Source organism: Chiloscyllium punctatum, chromosome 19, assembly GCF_047496795.1.
Source record: "Chiloscyllium punctatum isolate Juve2018m chromosome 19, sChiPun1.3, whole genome shotgun sequence".
NCBI classification, from domain to species: Eukaryota; Metazoa; Chordata; class Chondrichthyes; order Orectolobiformes; family Hemiscylliidae; genus Chiloscyllium; species Chiloscyllium punctatum.
Genome location: NC_092757.1, coordinates 79026271 through 79050341, shown reverse-complemented (window position 1 = coordinate 79050341; position 24071 = coordinate 79026271). Strand labels below are relative to the sequence as shown.

General features: G+C 41.5%; 1 protein-coding gene across 3 annotated transcripts in view; it reads left to right on the top strand.

Annotated features, from left to right (window-relative positions):
• The window catches only part of LOC140491503 (TNF receptor-associated factor 4-like), a 107088-nt gene that overhangs the window by 14911 nt on the left and 68106 nt on the right, over positions 1 to 24071 (top strand). Inside the window, exon 1 of one of the 3 annotated variants that reach the window (XM_072589774.1) lies at positions 19165 to 19238. The exons of the other annotated variants lie outside the window; for them this stretch is intronic. Within the exon in view, the coding sequence (XP_072445875.1) occupies positions 19180 to 19238 (59 nt within the window). The 5' untranslated portion in view covers positions 19165 to 19179. Of the gene's footprint in view, positions 1 to 19164; positions 19239 to 24071 lie in introns of those variants that run through there. 3 annotated transcript variants of the gene reach the window in all.

The following is a 24071-nucleotide window of genomic DNA, read 5'->3' as shown; positions in this document are numbered from 1 at the left end:
TAAAAGCATCAGATTTGGACATGAGCCAAAACATCGAGAGGATCTGCATTAGTGTTGCTGTTGACGCATGGTTTTGGTTTAGTTTAGTTTCTATCAATCTAAAAGTCACTGAAGGACAAGCTTGTTCTTGCAGGAGGTTTGCCTCCAGTCAGCTGGCCCCTGTGCTTCCTTAGCTCATTCAAGTGTGACATTCCTTTTAATTGGTGTTTATAGATTTTACCATCAATTAAAAAAAATCATAGCAATTTACCCGCCATCATATGTATTTACATTCAAGCTTTCAAATCAACTAACAATTTGTGTGGCATGTTTTCACACAAACCATCCTAAAACATTTACAGGAGTGTTATCAAACAAAATGTGACACTGAGCTATTTGTAATATTAGGGATAGTAACCTAAAGGTTGTTTAAAAAGGTGGGTTTTAAGGTGTGTCTTAAAGGGAAAGAAATTGATAGAGGGCTAATGGTTTAGGGAAGGAATTCCTGTGTTCAGGCTCAGGCTGTTGCACATACAGGCACCAATTCTAGAGCAATGAAAGTTGAAAGTGTACAGAAAGCAAGTGTGTTTTACTTGATTTTTACATCGAGCAGGAGTTAAACCAAGGAGCTCACTGCATAAACTGGAGAACACCAATGGAAAAAGTCACTAGCTTTTTTTTTCTTCCATGTATAGCTTTATTTACACTTTTTTACAAGCAGGGCAAGATCACATTCATCACTCTGGGTTCAAGCTCAGAAGGAAGGAAGTTAAAGGTAGCAAAGACCAGGTGCCAGAACTGATGTTATTATTGACTGACATTAATATTGCTGGGCACTAAACTCTGTCAGCCCACGAGGTATTGGATTGGCCTATACATTAATGCAAAGCTGATTGGACAGGGTTCAAGAGCAGACAAGGAACCTGCCCTTTTTTTAGTAGATCACTGTTAGTGGATGAGAAGTAGGGCTGTGTTTTAGCATGGATCAACAACTTTCAGTCGAGCAGTAGTTTATCCCCTTCGCAGTTAAGAAAAAATGTGGCCTCACTTTGGGGCAATTATAACCTAATTGGATACATTCTGACATTATGATTTGGGGACAGGAAGGTGTTTGGTGTGTGGGAGTTTGGCCTTTAAATGCTACGATGGCTAATATTGGCTTTACTGTATAAGTTCCTTTCTTTCACCCCCTGTAATGAATGCTGAATGTTTCCTTGTTTCTCTACAATTGGTGCACTGTCCTGTGGCAATCTAACACGGCAGAGGGTATGAGGTTTTAATCTGCTGATTAAACATTCAAATGAGGGCCTTTTAAATGTAATAAAAGCAAGATTCTAACTGTGAAGTCTGCTCAGAAGTGTTGGTGTAGGTTAAACTTTTTACAATATTCGCTACTGTAAATGCACTGTATTCTGACTGATGGCAGACTTTTGCCATCACAACTGATTGAAAGCTTATTTAGCAGTGTATTTTTAATTGAAATGCTTATTTAGCTTGTGGGAGCTGTGCAGCCTGTAGTTATTAATGGTGTTTAACCCACTGGCTCATTTGTCATCCGAGTCACTGTGCTGGTGGATGTGTCTGTTTGTGAGGCATTAACTTCTGCATGAAGCTGTGAGCTTTGAAGTTTTGTGGTCTTATTGAGAGCAGTGCTCAGTGCTGTGAAGGGAGTTGTTTTTGACTGGAAGCAAGATCTGTCCTGTCACTACAGAGACAAGTCCAGAATGGTGGGTGGGTTCGTCATGCCAATCATTGTTCAGAAATTTCAACTCCCTTTTTTTTAAAAGAAATACTCTTGCCTGCCTTGGCATTCTCAAGTACACTTTACTAATCTATAACCGGGCCTGAAGTATGAGTTTGCCAACTCTGTCTCTTCTCCCATGACCCCTTCTCCTTTTTTGTTACAGAATATTAGCCTGTAAATCTCACTTTATGTTGATTACATTCACAACTGTGTTTGTTTTGCAGAGGTCTTCTTTGAGATAGCTGGGGCTTGAGCCATTACTGGTTTCTGCAGGTTGGATTGATAAGCAATTGATTGCTTGTTGCTGTTATGAAATTAGATTCCTCTTTTCAGAGACTTAATTGGAATTTAAGACTGACACCATCCAACAACTAGAACTTGTGTTAATGATAGCACCTTTGACCAATAACCGTCCTCCCATCATGCTCCACAAGAGTATTTTACAATAAAATTAGAATCCAATGCATTTAAAAATGGGAATGAGAATTGTGGGTGATAAAACATTGAGAGAACATGAGCCATGATCTCGTTGAATGGCCTACTCCTCCTCTGTTCTGGGTTCCAATTTTGGTTCACTGGGAACTGGTGTAGGTCAATGAACATAAGAATGATAAATGTTCAGGAACCTGGTGTGAATCAGGCCACTGGAAGAGTTTGGATGATCACGCTTGTGAAAGGTAGAATATGGGAGACCAGTCAGTGGTATGTTAGGACAGTCAAGGCTGTAGGTGTTGAAGGTTTAATGAAAATTTTGGCATTAGACAAGCTGAAGTCGGAGCACAGTTACAAAGGTGGTAATGGGTGGTCTGAGTGATTGTGTGGTCAGAAGCTCATCTTTGGGTGAGAAAGGACCCCTAAGTTGCAAATGAGCATGTTCAATCTCAGACTGTTGCCTGGGAGAAGGAAGACGTTGGTTGCTAGAGGGCAGCATCTTGGACCTGACGCCAAAAACAATGGCTTCAGTCTTCCCAATATTGATTGGAGAAAATGTCTATTCAGTAGTTGTTGGATGTCAGATAAGCAGTCTGATAATATAACACTAGTGTGAGAAAGTTGTGACAGGTGTCGAGGTCTAGCAGAGTGCACAGCAAAACAACCACCCTCTGCTTTCAAATGATATCATTTCAGATGTAGATGAAAAATAGGAAGAAGCTGAATATTAGATGCCTGTGTGGAGGGGAGGGTGGTCACAGCAAAGATAATGAAGGAGAAGCTATTACTAATGATACTCTGACGAGAGTTGAATCAGGCAAGAGCCATCCCATCCAGCTAACAACAGAGTAACATTGTAGGAGACAGGTGGGTCAAAAGCTGCAGGCAGGATAAAATGGACTATAGAATATGTTGACCCTTGGCATAACCACATGGGATATAGTTTGTGATTTTTGGTAAGAACTGTTTTGGTACTGTGGTAGGGAGAACCTTGATTGGACAGATTCAAACAGAGACCAAGGAGGATGTAATCTCCTGGCAATGTGCCAGGACAAGTAAACTTTTGAAAGAAACACTCGATGAATGACACATTTGTGTGACCACCTTGATTGTTGGGCACTTCCATCTGTTTAGCAAACTGTAAAGTGTGGTCTTGCACTGTGTTTTTAGATGATATATCAAAGACAAAGAGGGAACTTCGCCAGATTTCTTTTTAACCCTCCTGTCCGTCAAATTCAGTCTCCAGGTTTCATCTCGTCGATGTTTGATCGGGGCTGTATTGGGTTAGAGGTCTGGACAAATGAGGTAGTTGTCCTACCTGGACTTGCTTTGCAGCAAGTGATGTCCAGGTGAGCTGCACTAAGGAATCTCATTCTCCAGCACCCCAGCATGTTGTTTCCAGGCAGCCTCAGTCACAGCGTGATAGGCCCAGCCAACTGTTTTTCTCCTTATGGTGGGTAGTGGCGGTGACCATTTGTTCTCCGTAAGTGGGCTGCAACATGAGCCCTACTCGAGATGTTTTATTTCAATATCATGAGGGATGGTCTTTGTTTATGAGCCCCTCGGGCCTTTTATTTTAACAGCACATTGACCTTTTGAGAGTTGTCTGCCATTCAAATCAATGTCAGTGTTTTATTATAGGATTAGAGGTGTTAATGGGTATCCAGTTTAAAGGGATTGTCTGCAAAAGCTTAGTGCCTACATCGTCTTCAGGTTTTACTGAAAGAATGCATGAAGGAAACAATTTACTCATCGGGAGGATTTAATTTTCAGGAAAATTTAACATGTTATTAACAATTGTTTTACCAAACAGAGTGAGACACCCTAAGATCTGGCGAAGGGTCGCTGGACCTGAAACATGAACTTGGACTCTCTCTCTCCACAGATGCTGCTGCACCTGCAGAATTTCTCCAGCAATTTCAGTTGCTGTCTAGGAACATCTCCAGTTCAATTCCTAACCTGGTTAGTTGTTTGTAATTGGGGATGGTAATGAGAGTTTGGCCACACTGCCCCCAGTGAGTTGAGGGGAGAACCAGTGAAGAATTAGTGGGGTGGGATGGTATTGAAACTGGGATGCAGCCATGTCCTGCAGCTGTTAAAGAGCATATCCCCAACTGCTGGAGCACGCAACTTAGCTCAGTGCTCCCTGTGTACCTGGAACCGTAGGAACAGGAAGAGTTGATACATTACAGGGCAGCTGGCAGAAAACTAGTGATTGGAGGAAAGAATAGAAGCTGTCGGTGCTCTGATTAATTATCTCTATTACATTTTTAAGTTTATTTGGAAAGGAAATACAGTAAGCTTGAAAGAGATTCATGAAAAGTGATGTGTTGGTAGGTGATGACTTCTGGCACCAATTTGTCTAACTTTTTGTCTTAAAAAGCTGTTTTAGTTGACAGTGTGATCAACCAATAAGGTTTTTTTTTTGGATGTGGGCATGTCTGGCTAGGCCAGCATTTATTGCCCATTCCTAATTGCCCAGAGGGCAGTTAAGAGGCAACCAAACGTCGCTGTGGGTCTGGTGTCACATGTAGGACAGACCAGGTAAGGATGGCAGTTTCCTTCCCTAAAGGACAGTAGTGGACCAGGTGGGTTTTTGTGACAGTCAATAGAAGTTACACCCTTAATTGCAGATTCTTTATTGAAAAATCAAATTCAACCATCTACCAGGGTGGGGCTTGAACCCGGGTCTCCAGCACTTTAGCTGAATGTCTGGATTAGTAGTCTAGCATTGCCTCCCTAAAGGTTGAGTGGGACTTTGTCGCCATGCGCAAGTTGATGAATATCCCATTTTTGTTTTAAAACAAGAAAAAAGTGACTTTTCCAGGCTATTTATATTAAAATTTGATTGTAGCATTGTATAATCATAACAGCTTTACTCCCTGCTTAGGATGAAGGTCAGGAGAGTTTTGAATGCTCACAAGTGCCTGAAAAACTTCAAGTGCAGTCGGGAATGTGATTATATACAAAGACAAGACATGGGTGCAAGAGTGCTTTTGCTTTGAAGTTTTGCTTTGGACTTTGTTAAAATTCATTTTAAACTTTAAGAGGGAGTGCTAGTTGCTTTTGTGTTTGAATGATCCAGTGTATTAGAGGATTGCTTAAGCTGCAGACATTATTGTAATATGTTCAATAGTCTACCTGAACAGAATAAGTCATTGATTGATTAATAATTATCAAAGGTAAAATTAAATAGGCCAGCCCATATGGATATTGAAACAAATTGCAGGCTAGTAAAGGTTTTAAAAAGTGGCAGTAAAGTGTTACAACCAGCTTTTACTTGTTCTTTTAAAATTGGAGCATTGCCTTACATCTTCACTGAAACAACAGCTGCAGTAAAAGTACACTCTTTTACAATTTGGTGCCTTTATTGTTGTTGACCTTGAATGTTAGTCATCCTCTAGTTAAGCACCACAATCTACCCCATGTGAATGCAGGCTTGTATTTCCTAAAGGGAGTTGGTGGGTGGTGGGGGTATTTGAGAGGAATCCAGTAAAACCTTCCAATTTTTCTTATTTCAGGAGAGCTGCAGTTTTCAAAAGTGCCTTCTGGCCTGGTTTATTTTATTGCTCTGTACTGAGGTAACTCAGAAGGCATCTTGTCAGTTTCTGTTGTTGTTGAATCACATCTTTGAACTCAACAGCCATTTGCCTCGCTGGTGCACCATTGGTTTCTTCCTGTCTGTGAACTACTGTTGAGGCCAGTTATCTCATCGAGTAGTTGCTTCCTTTCTCTGATAATTGTACAGCAGAAATTATGGTCTTTAGGAGTATATTTCAGATCTATAATCTTGAAGTGTTGCAGCTGCATAATCATAATGTATTTTGGTATTTTTGTAACACTACAGCATCTATTATATGCAGTTGCAAGTGGAAATGAATGAATAGGGTCGTTCATTTTATTGCAATTAGCCCACTTCTATTTGGTGAGGCCTGGCCCTGCCATGAGACTTTGTGCCCCACTACTATAGCTTTGTGAGTGTTATCATTTCCGAATGGGGCTGTGGGCCAGCCCTGTTAGAGGGTTAAGCGTTTCCTCTTGTGGAAGAGAGTCATTCTCTGTTCTGGAGAGTGTGATGCACCATATTTGCAGGCGGTTGAATCCTTAAAGGAGTGACTGAAAACAGGCATTTTAAGAGATTACATTTTTTTTCTCTCAAAGTTCTGCATTCCAACCTTGAATGTCATAGTGTCATTTCACTTTCTAAGCTATTTTCAATTCTGCCAATGCGCCTAATAGACCCTGAGTACCTGATTTGGAGCATTATCTGTCATGCCTTTGTGCTGACTGCTACATTCATCGCTGATTTTAGTTTCAATGTTCTTACCAGAATTTGAACCCTTAATTTCAGCTTTTAAAATGTTGATATATTCTCAGGAGTTAAACAAGTCATGGACTATGTCTTTTACTCTTTCAAATTGAAGTGAACTGGAGAATGTGGAGCCAAGAACAGTGTAAACAGAGCCTCTCTGCTGCCTGCTCACAAGTGGATAAGTGATACTATATACTGTCTGCTCCTAATAATACCAACTGTTTTTGTGCCAAACAAAAGTCAAGCTCTCCAATAAGTACAATTAAACAATGCAAGAAACGCAAGAAACTGGAGACTTAATTCATTCTTTAAAAAAACCTTCTACTTATTGGATCAGAGCTTCTGAATGGGGGTTTAACCCTTTCTGCACCCCGCTGACTACCTTTGCTGTATATTTCATGTAGTTTAGGACATTCTGCGCTAGCTATAGAGTATGATGTAATTATGGTGAGGTGTTCTTTAGGGTGGATACCTGATCTGACATCCCTCCTTTAAAGCTTGAGAGCTGTTCCACACACAAAATAGGCTCTTGAAAGTTTAATGCAGTAATATGAATGCAGAAGTACACTTTGTTTTGTTTAAAATTGATTTATTTCATGTTCTTGTTCACCGCCTTGGATGGCTATGTCTCCTTCTGAGTGTTGTGTTAGAGAGGGGAGCAGTGTGCAGGAGTAGACAAGAACCCCATTTATGCTCTTGGCTGATCCAGTAATCCAGTGCCTGATTATTGGGGCAGTCTACATCAGCTAATTGGATCCAGGCTGCCACTGTTGTTAACGATACAACCCAGAGTTCAGATTCTTCCAAATTGTTCACATGGGATGTGAATGTCACTGGATAGGCCAGCATTTATTGTCTATTCATTGTTGCCAGTGAGAAGATGGTGGTGAACTGCTACCTTGAACCCTTAATTGCTCATGATAGCTCTGCAAGCCAGTACCTTGATGAATAGAGTTCTGCAGTACTAACCATGGGAATTGAATTGTAAACTTCTGATATTGTGTAATGCAGGCCATTTGGCATATCTCGTCCATGTCACCCTCCGAAGAGCAGCCCACCCAGACCCCACTCCCGATGCTATTTCTGTAACCTTGTAATCCCAATGGCTAATCCACTTAAGCGGCATATCTCTGGACTCTATTGGCAACTTTCTATGGCCAGTTCACCTAAACTGCACATCTTTGATCTGTGGGAGGAAACCATGGCACCCAGAGGAATCCCACAGAGGGAGAATGTGCAAACTCCACACAGACATTCGCTTGAGGATAAAATCGAACCTGGGTTCCTGGAGCTGTGAGGCAGCAGTGCTAATCACTGAACCACTGCCACCCTATTGATGCTGTAATTGAGGCTGCACAAACTAGAGCAATGGTAACTAAAGGCCTCTATAAGCCTATGGCTTTTGTCAACTTGTAGCTGAGCTTTTGGTCAGGAGCAAAGAAACAAAAGGATGGTGGAGAAACTATACTCCGTACTGAGCAAACAGAATCTCTACCTGTGTATTATTCAGTATTGAGGTATGGAGATTTTTCTTAACAAAAGGTGATTTGAAAGTAGTATACTGCAGTTGCAGGGAATCCAAAATCTTAAAAAAAACATGTTCAGCACTGTGACCTCACAACTAGGTATTGCTAGAAATGTAACTGGTTTTGACCAAGCGAAAGGGGAAAAGCTGGAAAGAAGGTGGGCGGGGGAAGCGGTCAATTGAAGTCCCCCATGACAATTACCCTCTTTTTCTCACTCCTATCGAGAATCATCTTTGCTACCCTTTCCTCTACATCTCTGGAACTATTCGGAGGCCGACGGAAAACTCCCAACAGGGTGACCTCTCCTTTCCTGTTTCTAACCTCAGCTCATACTACCTCAGTTGACGAGTCCCTAAACATCCTTTCTGCAACTGTAATACTGTCCTTGACCAACAATGCGGTGTAAGGCCAAAGGAGTGGTACTGAGATGAGTGAAGAAACAAAAGGTGTTTCTCGAGGAGATGTGAATGACAGACGTCATTAATACCTGTCATTTGAAAAAGTAAAGAAAATAAGAGGGAGTTGAAAAACACAAAATGGAGACAGAGGTCAGCATTGAATTGTCAACAGGAATAAAGGGATGGTAGCTAAATTTGCAGGTGGTTGAAAACATAATATTTATTTCTGAAAAGCTGAGTACAACAGAAGCATGGATTTCTCAGGCCAGACCGATAGGTCAGTAGTTTTACATCTTTTATGGAGATGGACACTTGTTTTAAAAATTCCCTTCTTTAACCAGACAGCAGGTGTGGCTGACAAAGAGGCTGCTGGCAAAGTTCTGAGTTGGTGGCACGTTTTTAAAATGTGGGCAGCTGCAAAGAAGCCTGATGAGCAGGTTCACTTCTCGAGTGTGGAGATGGCAGTTGTTACCAGTGCAGGCTGGCATGTGCCAATGAAAGGCCACAAGAGTAACTGGGGTCAGAAAATGTTGAGACTGTTCTGTTGCATGTTCTCTGCTGTGACATATTCTACACGTGCTTCCATCTACATTGATAATGGCTGGTATACTTTTTTTTACAATAAGCAGTTGCAGTATGATAGATTTCCCTGTGAGGAAGCTATGAACAAACAAATGAATTTGATTTCATTTTTGAACATCACGCTATTTCCTGCAGTCATGCTGCACTGGGAAATTAATTACACTTCCCAATGGAATTTGGGAATAGGCAATAAATGCTGGTTTTGCCAACAATGCTTTCATCCCATGAACTAAATGTATTCTGATTAGTATGTAGGGAAGCACTGTGTTGATATATTTGTTTTTCAGAGTATTTATTTGAAAAACTATTATTATTGCAAGTTATCTATGCTTATTGATCCAATAAAACATTGTTGGTTGGGGAGGTGGCTATGTGCAGCTGGCATTTTTGTTCATCGCCAAGTTGTAGCTGAATTAGACACAATGTACCTTGAACCCAGTCTCTAAGCACTCACTCATTGTGCATAAGTCAAGAAAGTTCTATGTGCAAACTTTCATACTTTCTCTTTCTTGGGCAAACAAATAGGGTGTACTTAAAGGTGAGTCATCAAAATCTGTAAATTCCTGAATGTATGTAGGCGAACTGAAGCAATAATGTACCTTTTAATAATAATGTTAATATAGGTGGGATAACAATAAGTAATATTGAACTAGGCAGCATGGACTGAGAAGATGTAGGAGGGCTGAAATCCTCACTTTCCCTCTGAATTTTCATACTAAGTAATCTTTGAAGTTCAGAGATTTTCCTGCTTGTAGTAGTTTGAATTTTAGGACAATCTGCTCTGATGCCGTTCAGGCATTGACATAGATGATTGCATATTTAATTTGAAGGTATATTTAAGTTCAGAAGTGTGACACTTTTGATGGATAGGTTAAAACTAAACTGCTGCATGTGTACAAATGTAAGCTTGATTTCAAGAGTTTTCACAAATTTGGAATTTCTGTAGTGTGTGCAATGTTGCCTGATTTCACGTTGACTATGGTAACATTGTTGTTGACCTTGATGCTTCGGATCTAGCTCCTTGGGTGCCAGCATTTCAACTGGTGTCAAGTGTTCCTTTCTCAACCATGGACCCAGGATAACAGCAAGCTATTGTAAACCTGCAGATCAGCACTATTGGTGCTGATTCTCTCTTCCCATGTCACCCATCCTCACCTATAAAAACAGGAATTGCTGGAAAAGCTCAGCAGCTCTGGCAGCATCTGTGGAGAGAAATTAGAGTTAATGTTTCGTGTTGAGTGACCCCTCCTCAAACCCGTACCTCACCTGCTGTCTTGTCTGAAACATGGGACAAAGGCCCACAGGGGAAGTCTTGGGTTTGCAAACTCTGCTCAAGGAAGTGGAGGGTACTGTTAATGACAAGACTTTGTGACAGCTGAGATCCACTGTCTGTTTTCTGCCTCCCTAATTTATATTTTTTATATCACTGTTGATTTGAAAATAAATCCCTGCATGAGGAATAATAATCAACTTAGAGTTAAACTTTTTCACTTGAAGTGCCTCTGTATGCTTTCTTTAAGTACACAGGTAGGCAAGAAAGTTGAGTGGGGTCAGAAAATTCACTGAAGGGCAGTTCAGGTTAACCTAACCTTTTGCATTACTTGGAAAGCAAGCCTGCAAATCCATTCCAATTGTACCTGCCCATTAACGCCTCTCTCACACCCAGTGTCTGCCTTGTCATTGCTTTGTTAGCATATGTGCGTGACATTTTCATTTTTTAAGGTTAGATTAGTTTATTGTATTCATCTGTTTGATTACTCAATGCACTAATCATTTCTTCATGTTTAGCAGCTTGTGGCTTTTTATTTTAACAGCTGAAGGGCGCCACTAACTATTGTTGTAATTCTTTACTGGTAGAACCAGCAGATGCTGCTTGCAATTTAATCCCACCCCAAACCCTGTGCCAAGCCCTCAGTAAGATTATTGCAAATCTGAAATATCATTTCTGCTAAGTTGTCTAATGCATCTTTTGCAGAGAAACTAGCTTGGGGTTTATTGCCTGGATTTTAAGTAAACAAGTAAAGCCCCAAAACAAGAAGAGTTGGAACTGCTGGCAGTCTTGAGGGATGAAATGCTCCTGAGGCTAAAATGAAACAATGAGCTAATATTGTTGACCAACACAATAACAACGCATATTCCGGCTGTATCTGATCAGCATGGGCATTACGTTCCTTCTCTTCGGTGCTGCAGGCGGTGGGGATGAGGGAGACTGGTGGCAAGATTATTGAACTCACCTTGTCGGCTTTCTCACGTAATATTTCAGAAATTGAGAGTAATGGCAAGTTATTACTTTTAAATTCTGGTACTTCAATTTTTTTTAAATTATGTCTCCCGCTGAGTAAGAAATGGATTGAAGCATGAGGAGATGTTTTTAATGATGAGATTCTAGATTGTTTACAGCTTCTCTTTTGAAGTCCCAAGTGGGGTATGTGCTTACAGAGCACTGTTAGGCAATGAATTTAGATTATAAAATGATTAAATTCAGAGTTTGTGTTCCTTTGCTACGAAATCACTGATGGCTGACAGCAGTTGCGTTTCCAGTTTGATTGCATGGTGTCATTGATTTCAGTGAAAAATGGGAATGCTGTGAGCTGCAAAATTACATTCTTTACTATTTAGATTTGGTTTTGTTTTCTTCAAAAGCCTACTTTGCTACCTTAACCCAGTCCAGTATGGATTCCTTATCCAGTATCCTTCAACACAACTCCACATTGTGTGCACTTTCCTTTTCTTGTCTGAAAGCAACAATGCCATCTGTTGCTGACTAGTTATCAGTATATTTATTTTTGATACTGGCAAGTTATGGTCAGGAGTGGGTGGCATTGTGGATACCCAGTTTAGTATAACCCAGCTCTCAGTGATAGCTATGCATAAAGGTGAGTGTTAAGGAGAGTGAACCCTAGCTGAATCTATTTACGTTCTGTCATGTCCTACAGTAGTTAACTCAACTTCAGCGTGCAGCAGCTGAAGTTAGCTAGCTAAACATGGATGGAATCTTTTTAAAATTAAATACTACTTGTTTGGAGTGACTCAATCCTACAGGCAGGAACCCTTAAGGCATTTAAGAACTATATAGATGAACACCTGAAATGCTACAGCATACAAGGCCAGGTGGCTGGTGAATAGGCATTATAATAGATGGATGTTTGCAGACACAATGGGCCAAAGGGCCAATGTCAGTGCTATAAAACTCTGATTCAATGGGTCTTGCATTATGAGGTGGGAGATGTGCAAGTACCACATTTGAATGATCTACTTTATGTAAATCAATAATCTGAGTGACAGGAAGGACATTACCATTCATTGGCAGACCTGCCACCTTGCGCCAGAAGATTGCGGTTCAAGTCTTGCTCTAGGTACCCATGTTGTAAAGGCTCATGATCTCCTGTATGACTTGCAGTTTATGGATAAAATGTGACTTTCAAGCTACATCTGTCCTCTGGGATGAATGGAAGGGATTGCATGAGACTATTTGAGGAATGGTAAAGGAGTTCTCCAGACCAACTATCCTTGTACACCATCGTTAAGAGCTAACTGTCTCGTCAGTTCTCTCTTTTGCTGTGTATAAAGGAGTTGCACTGTTGTTCTAACTGACTACTGTGACCATGTGTTAAGTAGTTATTGGCTGTCAACTGCTTTCTGGATTCCTCAGAAATGAGTATAATTGTCTTTATTCTGAACAGCATAAAAATGAAACTGCTGCACAAATTAGTCAGCTATGAGTTTAAATATTTGAGGTTTAAGAAGATAAACCATTTCAAAAAAAAAGAGCTGCTTTCGGTTAAGCAGATACCCTATATTAAAGCTTGTGACAACTTACTTCTTTTGAAAATAATAGTGGTGGAAATAACTTGGCTAATAGCATAAGACCGAACTAATCTGAATTTCAGAATAAACTATCTTTATCAAATGAGGTGATTGCTTTCAATCCAGGCATACTTGCCTGTCCCACAGAGCTGTGGGTTGATTGAGTGTTCAGAGTACTGCAGGCTCCAGCAAACAGCACTCATTCTCTGAAGGATTAAGGGCAGAAAGAACATATCTGATGATTGACTTAAAGCTTACTCTTTGTTCAGTGAATCTCTCTTGAGTGGGGCAGGTTAGACTTCAATCTAATATGCCTATAGTGCCGGTTAACCTAGTTAAGCTTGGCTACTCCCATTCATGAGGATTGGGGATGTCAAATACATCCCATTATAAAGTTGGCTGACAGTTCTGTCGTTACAGTTGACAGATATGTGCAATGACATGGGACCATCTGGTTATCTGGGGGCAAACCACTTCCTGTCATTTGCAATTTGCTTCACCTCCTAAAAGACTGATAGGATTAATCAAGAGCTAATTTTTTTTTAAAAGTCTGAACTGATATGGTCAAGGTCCATTTACAAAAAAACAATTGGCAGCAGTTTTCTTGTGTCCATCAATGTCGATTCCAGCAGTTCAACTGTGACTGTTGTTAATGAGAGTCTCAACAGAATAAAAGTTTATGCCTATCTTATCTGTATGTGTGGATGTGTGTTTACCATATTATGATATCAAGTCCATGGGCAGAAATTGAGAATGGAAGTGTCGACTAATTTCCTTCCTTACCCAGTGTTAGAAATCCCATTTGTGCTGCCAGTGTTGTTGCCCCTACTGAGATCAGATAAACCAACCCTGGCAAGAGATTGGAACTAGTTATGGATCTAGTCACTTTCCTACACAGGCTTCGCAAAGGTTTTGAGGCTAGAATGTTATCACAACCACTCTGTGAGAGCTGAGGTTGGGCCTCTTGAGTGTGGGGAGACAGGCAGACTGTGAAAATGGAGTTGGGGGTTGGGGGGTGGGGAGGTGTCAGCCTGTTGGTGTGGGAGAGCAGTTGGCATAATTTAGAGATTGTTACAGCATGGAGATTGTTACAGGCTTTGGGCTTATGACCCCAGAATTCAACCTTGGGAATCCCAGAACCTCATTCTGGGAATTTCTGCGCTACTCCTTGCCCTGCCAGACACCTCTTTCTGACCTGATTCATCAGGAGGGGTAATTTGACAGTAGAGGCAACACATCAAAACTAGGCCTGCTTTCGATTTCATAATTGAAGCAGAGTGCCTGCACTGTGACCATGGCTTGTCATTACTGGTGTGGGCTTGTAATCTTTTGCCATTTTTCCACCACTACTTTTAAACGTGAGCTGTGATGACCTGTCTCTGATTTCACCTGAGATTTTTTTTGAAGTGCATTTTCCTCATTCCAAAATAAAATTATGCTCATTCTTTTGTTCATCCTTCCATACCCATTGCAGCAAATGCTAATCTCTTATTTTTAATCGAATGCATTGGTCAGATCAAAAAACTGATCAGATGCACTCAAGTCAAATCAGGTCTATGAGGAAGTAGACTGACTGACTGTTTTTAGCTTAGTGATTAGGTGTTAGGTCAACAAGTATGGATCTGATAAGTTCTGAGGTTAGATAAGTCTAGTTGAGATTTTCTTTAAAGAAAACCTTCCATTTAGATAGCACCTTTTATAAGCTAAAGGGTGACCCAATGTACCTTACAGCCACCTAAATATAATTGGTGGGGGCGTCAGCAAGAGGACGATGTAGTGATCTTCCTTAAAGATAACACATCCAGCAGGTGAAACTTTAATAAAAAGCTTCTCCTTATTTTTAACCAGTGTTACATTTCATATAGTCCTGAATGATTCACCATGTGATTATGGAATGAGTGCCTGATGGTATTTGATACCCAATCTACCGTGGAGACTGTTGATGCATTTTTATAAAGTCTAGGCCAAGCCAGTAGATCAGGTGTGTCATTGTAGTTGAGGATCCCTCGACTCTGCATCCTTGGGTTTTGTTAGACCTGGTGACATTACTAACTTCTTACCAGGCTGAGTAAATTAAGAGATTACTTGTGCAGTTTACTTATCAAAGGAGACCATTGGTTGGTACCATCATTTGGGTGAATGGCTACTTTCCCTCATTTTTGTTACCAACAAAATTGGCATTCTTGACATTTCTTGTATTCAAATCTTCCCCCACCAGTAATGAAAAAATATAAATAGTCCCTTTTTTTTAATGGAGAAATTTTAGGTCCACTGCTGAACTTTAGGTTGTTTGGAGAATGGAGGCAGATGTGGAAACCACTTTTTGAATTTTAAGATGATGAATTAACTTCTGGAAGCCAGTTGTAACTGTTATCTGACTGTTAGTTTTTACTGCAGGACAGAAGCAGTGGGTGCAAGTTCAGTTTCTATTCTGAGGGTGTCAGTTCAGGCCCCATATATAAAAAGGGTGAATATACCTCCTGCTGACACATTTGAACAGAGGGTTGGTGTCATAAATGTGCATCTGCACAGCACCAAAACCAGGTGTTGTGCTTATGTTGACACTCCCCTTTCCACTCACCAGCCCACTCCCTCTTCCCCATGCCAGCCAACTTTTTGCTCTGTTCTCTGCTTCCTTGCTGTGGTCTTCCCTGTCCTTGGCGTGTACAAGGTACATTCCAGCACTTGCAGTTGTACTTTGTAATTCTCACACTCTTTTAACACTAGCTGCACACCTACACATTTCAAAGGCTGGTGAGCAGGAGTGGATTGGTGTCCTCAAAGCATTTTCACAATGATAATCTCCAATGTAGTCATGTTAGTACAGCGTTTCTGGTGGATTGTGGAGCATTGCAACTGCAAGTGCAGTGAATGCTCAACTGTATTGGCACTAATACAGCCAAATAATAAACTAGTTATTATTCAAATGTATTACCTCTCAGCAAATTAGCTAAATGTATGACAATGCCCAGGCCGATGTCTGACCTTTGCCTCCTACGCTATCTCAACAAAGGTAAACATAAACTCAAGGAGCAGCACTCCATCTTTCCATTAAGCATTTCACAGCAGTAGATGTGATGTTGAGTTCAACAATTTCAGCTCATAACCTATGGCACAGAAAGTGCTGGAGAAACTCCGGTCTGGCAGCACCTGTGGAGAGAGAAACAAGAGTTAACGTTTCAGCAATAATATGACTATACCTTGTAGCCCTTGTTCATATCCCCTGCTCTCCAGACCTGCCATCTGTTTGTTTAATTATGTCATCCCTCCCAGCCCCCACCCATGGGCTCATACTTGTTTAAAACCCATTGCATTATCAATGTTTGCCCACACTGATCTGAAATGTTAACTTTTGTGTTCATCTCTCCAGTAGACGCTGCCAGACCTACCGAACTTTTTCCAGCATTTACTATTTCCTTTTCAGTTATTCATGGGAATGTTGAGTGTTCCTTGTTAGTCCTGATCCTTGATCTTTCGCATTTGAGACATATAATACCTGGGATGAAGAATGGATGAAGAACTCATTATGTATTAAAAAGATGAATTTTATAAGACTTCTCACATAGACATCATGGCAGTATGCTTTTTATTGTACAGGATCCCTTGACATTTTAGCGCGACTTTATTTGCAGCGTGACTTTATTTGCACCATTCTTTTATAAATATGCATGTTTATATGTTTGGAATTGAATTGGTTTTTTTATGACTATTGTCATATTACCTTCACAATGATTCTTTTTGAAAACATGTGAAATATGGCAAATATTCTTCCTTCAATGACAACATCATTATCATCACCCTGAAGGCATTGAGAGCAAGCTAATTCCACAAAGTAGACATGGCTCAGATCCCATATTTTATTGCAGAAATTTAACATGCAGGTTCTGGTGTGATATTGAGGGGTGAGCAGTTTTGAGCGCATGTGTAATAAGCTTTATATGTGTCTTCAAAGTAATTTTTAAAAAAGATTCTCCATCCTGATCCTTCCCAATTGCAATAAGAACTATAGTCTTTGAAATGTCTCTCAGAGCTGTTTCCTCCACTGTCCCATTGGATATGCTGTTTTTGTTTACACTGCATAAGGAGGTTACGCTGCAGCTGTACAGAATGCTGGTGAGGCCACACCTGGAGTACTGTGTACAGTTTGGTCTCTTTACTTGCGAAAGGATGTACTGGTACTGGAGAGGGTGCAGAGGAAGTTCACTATATTGATTCCGGAGTTGACAGGGTTGACTTACGAGGGCGGATTGAGTAGACTGGGACTATACTCGTTGGTATTTAGAAGAATGGGAGGTGGGAATCATACAGAAACATATAAAATTATGAAAAGAATAGATAAGATAGAAGCAGGGAGGTTGTTTCCTTTGGCTGGTGAAACAAGAACTAGGGGGCATAGCCTCAAAATAAGGAGGGAGCAGATTTAGGACTGATTTGAGGCAGAAATACTTTACCCAAAGGGTTGTGAATCTGTGGAATTCCCTCTCCAGTGAAGCAGTTGAGGCTACCTTGTTGAATGTTTTTAAGGCAAAGATGGATTTTTGAACAGTAAGGGAATTTAAGGGTTTTGGGAGTGGGCAGGTAACTGGAGCTGAGCCCATAAAAAGATCAGCCATGATCTTATTGAATGGTGGAGCAGGCCCAAAGGGCCAAATGACCTAATCCTGCTATTTACGTTCAACATTCTTTGCATTAACAACCTTTTATTGCAATTGGTCCAACGTTTGCCTTTCACCAGCATGAATCTGTCCTTTTCTGTTTCCATGACTGACTTTGAAGCAAAACTGTGGATTCACCTCTTTCACTGTCTACTAATTATCTGATCTAATCATCGACAACAGAAGTCACAGAAGCTCGAGATAACTAAGAGACAGCAATTGCTTCTGCTATAATAGACAGAGACATGGGCCTATTTAAAAGATTAGCATAGTATTCTTTTAAAAAGTGGCAAAGTCAGAGGTTGATAATCAGATAATGTCTGTCACTAAGTTTTACTGGCACTGAGACTTTTAATATTGTCTTTTGGACTTTCTGTTGAAATTCTCATTTCTATAAATACTTTTCAGGTTTCATTTCAGCAGATTCCCATTGCAAATATTATGTAGCTGCTATTGATTAAAAATTGTGAATTTCAAATCGAGCGCAGCAAAGTCTGTTACTGCTCAGCCTGCTGACCAGTTTAGCCTGGCAGTCTTCACTTAATGGAGCAAATATTTGCACAGCAGGAGGTCAAACTCTTGTTTTAATCAAATAATAGCTGGGCACATGCTTGAACTTTCCAACTACTGACCATTAGCCTTCAGAGGCCAGTGAACCATGATCTAAATCATAGGTGCATGCAGAGTAAAGTTGCTGATGCAAAGTTGACTAAAATGGACGGGGGCAATATCTAATGAAGAGTCATCTAGACTCCGAATGATAGCTTGCTCTGTCTCCATGTTTGACCCACTGTGATCTTCAGCATTTGTTGTTTTTCAGCACAGAGTCCGGTATTTGTAATAATTTTGTTCCCAATGTATTTGCTTTAGATTAAAGGACAGCCTAATAAATTAATGTTGTGATTATTAATTGGTCCTCTTACTTTTACTGAAGTCTGTCAGTTTGAAGCCTGATGCTGTGTTTGAAATAAGAATTCTGATCCTCCTGGGAGAGATTTAACCACTGCACTTTTCTTATACTGCAACTTCTTAACTGCAGTACTGTTCATCATCAGAATACGACCCTTATCTCAAGATATTGTGGTTAGGTTTATTTTCATGAATATGGTTGCTTTTGTGACCTCAACAGAAGCCTCAAAGTGTGTAATGTTTGGCCAAGTCAAAAGAATTTGCAAAATTTTGGCCTTTCAGGGTCTGCATTTAAATTAGGTTTTAAGAATCTAGTGCTACATCCTAATGTTCTTTTTTGAAAAAAATGTTGGCAGTCTCCTCCACTTTGCACTGAGCTTGCTCAATTTTAATGAGACTCTTGTCTAAGGTACAAATGGGAATAGAAGAACTAGGGCAAGATCGAAATCTGTCGTCCGTCCCATGAGCCTTCAAAGTTCACGTGCTGACCTCTGCTACCAGGGTAACCATTAATCCAATAGGTGCAAGTTAACCCAGGTGACATTGGGACTTGTTTTTCCCTGTGGCTTAATAGATTAAGGCCTGAATCACAGTGGTACTTACAGTACTCTGCTGTAGCTTAACTGAACCATCAGTCTCCCTTATAAATGTCGATTTAATCATGTGTAACATTGGATTAGGTTTGTCTTTAAACTGAGGCTTCTCATTCATTTGATATTCAAGGCTTGCTGGGAGTCTCTCATTTTGTGTGAACAACTGAATTGAATTCGGATCCAAATTGAATTTGTGTCATCCTTGACATGGCCTACGGCTATTGTTTGTGTAAATCCTGTTTATGCAGAGAGGTCAAGGCAGGTCAGTTATCCAAAGAGATACTTCAGATGGCTGCTTAATGTGAGTAGAAGACCTTAAGAATACCATTTTCTTGTGACCTATTTCAAAGTAAGACCCAAATTTAATTTTCCTGAATCACCTTTGACTGTTAATGTTGAAAGGATGTTTACATTCTTCCATCCTTCCCATTGTGCTAGCTTTATGTTCTGCTCTATTAAATGACCCGATTTAAAGCTGAATTGTGGGGCAGTGGTAGTGTCCCTACCCTGGCCAAGAGGCTGGGGTTCAGGTCCCACTTGCTCCAGAGGTGAGTAGTAATATCTTTGAACAGATCGATTATAAAAATAAGTTAAAGCAGAATTTATTGGCATTGGAACTGCAAGGGCCACGCTCATTATCCTGTGACATCACTGTAATAAATGCCATGGGCAATGGTTGGTATCAAAGAATTGGAACAACTCAAAGGATTTATCTTCAAATGTTTCCAAATCCGTTCAGTTAAAATCCTGGGAATTGTGATGTGGATTGGTGAAGTAAATGCTGTCTTCAGCGTTTGCATGCACATTGATGTTAACAATGCAGACTTCCTGTCACACAGGTGGCAAGGGATCTGCTGGAATTATTAATTAGTTGTGATGTTGTATATCTAATAGAACAAAAAAAGTAGAAACCATTTTTATTCATTTTTTTGCATTCTTCATATAGGCAACCTGGATTTGGGTGGTGTTCTCACAGCAAACTAGTAAAGCTGGGTGTGAATGGGAAGGTCTCTTGCATTTTGAGTAGCCTGGACAGTTCATTACTTAAGTATGGAGAGTTGAGCAATTCTGAATCATAGATTGTTGATAGGCTCAACTCTGGTTTTATACTTATTTTTAAACCAACTTGTTTAGAGATGCTATGACATATCTCTGGAGCAAGATGGAGTTTGAATCTGGGCTTTTGGGCTTCGATATAGCGGCTCTGTTGCTAACCCTGTCAACATGTTATATGTTAGAGATAAGAGCTAAGGTGTCGGTATGTGTGTTTCACTGGGAACATCTCACAGTTGCACCTGATGAGCAGGAACCAGTATGGGCAGTCTAACCAGGGTCTGTTATATATTTCGAGGAGAAAGTGAGGACTGCAGATGCTGGAGATCAGAGCTGAAAATGTGTTGCTGGTAAAGCGCAGCAGGTCAGGCAGCATCCGAGGAGCAGGAGAATCGACGTTTCGGGCATGAGCCCTTCATCAGGAATGAGGAAAGTGTGTCCAGCAGGCTAAGATAAAAGGGAGGAGGGACTTGGGGGAGGGGCATTGGAAATGCGATAGGTGGAAGGAGGTCAAGGTGAGGGTGATAGGCCGGAGTGGGGGTGGGGCGGAGAGGTCAGAAAGAAGATTGCAGGTTAGGAAGGGGGCGCTGATTTCGTGGGATTTGACTGAGACAAGGTGGGGGGAGGGGAAATGAGGAAACTGGAGAAATCTGAGTTCATCCCTTGTGGTTGGAGGGTTCCTAGGTGGAAGATGAGGCGCTCTTCCTCCAACCATCGCGTTGCTATGGTCTGGCGATGGAGGAGTCCAAGGACCTGCATGTCCTTGGTGGAGTGGGAGGGGGAGTTGAAGTGTTGAGCTATGGGGTGGTTGGGCTGGTTGGTCCGGGTGTCCCAGAGGTGTTCTCTGAAACATTCCGCATGTAGGCAGCCTGTCTCCCCAATATAGAGGAGGCCACGTCGGGTGCAGCGGATGCAATAAATGATGTGTGTGGAGGTACAGGTGAATTTGTGGCGGATATGGAAGGATCCCTTGGGGCCTTGGAGGGAAGTAAGGGGGGAGGTGTGGGTGCAAGTTTTGCATTTCTTGCAGTTGCAGGGGAAGGTGCCGGGAGTGGAGGTTGGGCTGGTGGGGGATGTGGACCTGACGAGGGAGTCACGGAGGGAGTGGTCTTTTCGGAACGCTGATAGGGGAGGGGAGGGAAATATATCCCTGGTGGTTGGGTCCGTTTGGAGGTGGTGGAAATGACGGCAGATGATACGCTGTATATGGAGGTTGGTGGGGTGGTAGGTGAGGACCAGTGGGGTTCTGTCCTGTTGGCGATTGGAGGGGCGGGGCTCAAGTGCAGAGGAGCGGGAAGTGGAGGAGATGCGGTGGAGGGCATCGTCGATCATGTCTGGGGGGAAGTTGTAGTATTTGAAGAAGGAGGCCATCTGGGTTGTACGGTATTGGAACTGGTCCTCCTGGGAGCAGATGCGGCGGAGACAAAGGAATTGGGAATATGGGACTCCCTTGTCAGGTCCACATACCCCACCAACCCAACCTCCACTCCCGGCACCTTCCCCCTGCAACTGCAAGAAATGCAAAACTTGCGCCCACACCTCCCCCCTCACTTCCCTCCAAGGCCCCAAGGGATACTGCCATATCCGCCACAAATTCACCTGCACCTCCACATACATCATTTATTGCATCCGCTGCACCCGATGTGACCTCCTCTATATTGGGGAGACAGGCCGCCTACTTGCGGAATGTTTCAGAGAACACCTCTGGGACACCCGGACCAACCAACCCAACCACCCTGTAGCTCAACACTTCAACTCCCCCTCCCACTCCACCAAGGACATGCAGGTCCTTGGACGACTCCATCGCCAGACCATAGCAACATGACGGTTGGAGGAAGAGTGCCTCATCTTCTGCCTAGGAACCCTCCAACCACAAGGGATGAACTCAGATTTCTCCAGTTTCCTCATTTCCCCTCCCCCCACCTTGTCTTAGTCAAATTCCTCGAAATCAGCACCGCCTTCCTAACCTGCAATCTTCTTCCTGACCTCTCCGCCCCACCCCCATTCCGGCCTATCACCCTCACCTTGACCTCCTTCCACCTATCTCATTTCCAATGCCCCTCCCCCAAGTCCCTCCTCCCTACCTTTTATCTTAGCCTGCTGGACACCCTTTCCTCATTCCTGAAGAAGGGCTGATGCCCGAAACGTCGATTCTCCTGCTCCTTGGATGCTGCCTGACCTGCTGCGCTTTTCCAGCAACACATTTTCAGCTCTGTTTTCTACTTGCCATTCTCATTTCTTCAGGCTTGCGATAGGATTATTCTAACGTCTCCAACTTTTAGCAACAGATCAGTTGGTCCCTGCTCCTGTAAAGTGGCTTCACTGTCACATAACAGTCCCTGTGTTAGCACCACAAGTTGACAGAATAAGGATCTTGCAAGGTATTCTGCAACACTAGAATTTGGATTCGCAGGGCAGATTACTTCCAGTAAAACTTGCTGAGTGGGCTCCTCACTGGGACATACTGAATACTAATCAGATGCAAATTATATTAAAAAAAACACGTTTTCTCAGTTGAGGGTCTTGTGTGGGAGGAATAAAATCTGTAGATGGTAAAACAGTGTTGTTCAAGGTCTCCTCTCTGCTGGGGGAAGGCGGTGGCATAGTGTCACTGGATCATTACTCAAAGATCTAAGTTAATAATCTGAGGCTGTGGGTTTTAATTCTACTCTTCCAGCTGGTGGAATTTATATCTCTGGATTTGAAAGCTAGTGTTGACCATGAAACTATCTTTGATTTTCATAAAAATCCATCCAGTTCACTTATATTCTTTTTCGAGAAGGAAATCTGCTGTCTTTCCCTGGTCTGGCCTAATGTTGACTCCAGACCTAACTGCAATGAGGTTGACTCTTCTCAGTTCTCTGAGATAATCTAGCAAGTTCCTTAGTTGAAGGGTAATTAAGGACAGGCAGCAAATCCTGGCCTTGTTAATGAATCCATGGTAGAACCAAAAAACACAATTAACTGGTTTAAGCTTTCTCCAGGTCTTTTGTGTTTTGGTCCACAGGAATTATTATGCTGACCGTTTTTCTCAATGTATCCTTCTCCTTCCAATTTCCTATCAGTAAAATCCCCTCGGCATTCAAATATAAATTTCTCCCAAAGTAACACAGTCGAGACTGGTGGGATTATGCTCGTTATATCTCGTTATGAGATTATGCCTCTCGATGCTAAAGCCACCGGTTTTGTACTAAATTGCCAGGAGACAAGTTAGCCCTGAGAGGATTGTATTAGATGATAATAGTCATCTGTCCCCTCGATGAAAACAATTTGCCATGCAACTAAAATTCTAACAAATGCAAGATGCAAAGTCAGTTGTCTCCCAGCCTTTAATTCTAGGTTTAGAGTGAAAGCAGAATAGTGGCTTCACATTGTCATTCTCTTCTATTTGGAGAGTCAGCATGCCTTATGGGACCAAGCCAAACTTAGTTGTGCAGTCCAATCTCTCCAGTGCAAGTTGGGCTGAGAAAATTTGTATTATTTACATAGTTTAAATGAATCATATTTTACTATGGGCTAGGCATAATTACTGAATGAGAAAGAAATCCATTTTAGACGGTAGACATACTTTTTGCTAAAATAACAGTCTAATTTGTAGGCTGTGTCCAGCAATGCTGCCTCATCACAGGAGAAAAGAACTTGCTCAAGAAGTAGCACAATTGAACTGTATATTGTTGAATACCATGTTGCTTTAAATTTAGCCAGGCAAAATGTGCAAACGATTCAGTGCTAAGCATTAGAATGCAGGGGTACTTGATAACTGTAATTAGTTTTATTGAAAATGTTGGAACACCATTTTGTGTGCATGCTCCAAAGGGTGAGTTTGCAATATTTTCTGTGGTGTCTGGATATGAGATAGAGCAAGTGGATGATAGAAACATTAGCTCCCTCCTGAAAAAAATGCTTCCTGACATTATTTAGACTGTTACTTTCATGGTGCACATGTTGTATTTATGATAATCAGGATTTCAGAGTGTTGGAAGAGCAATGAGAGATTTTTGTCATGGTTTCCATTAGAAGCTGAGGACAAACTCACCCCTCTCTTCAGAGATACCAATAAAAAAATTTACTATTTGAGTAT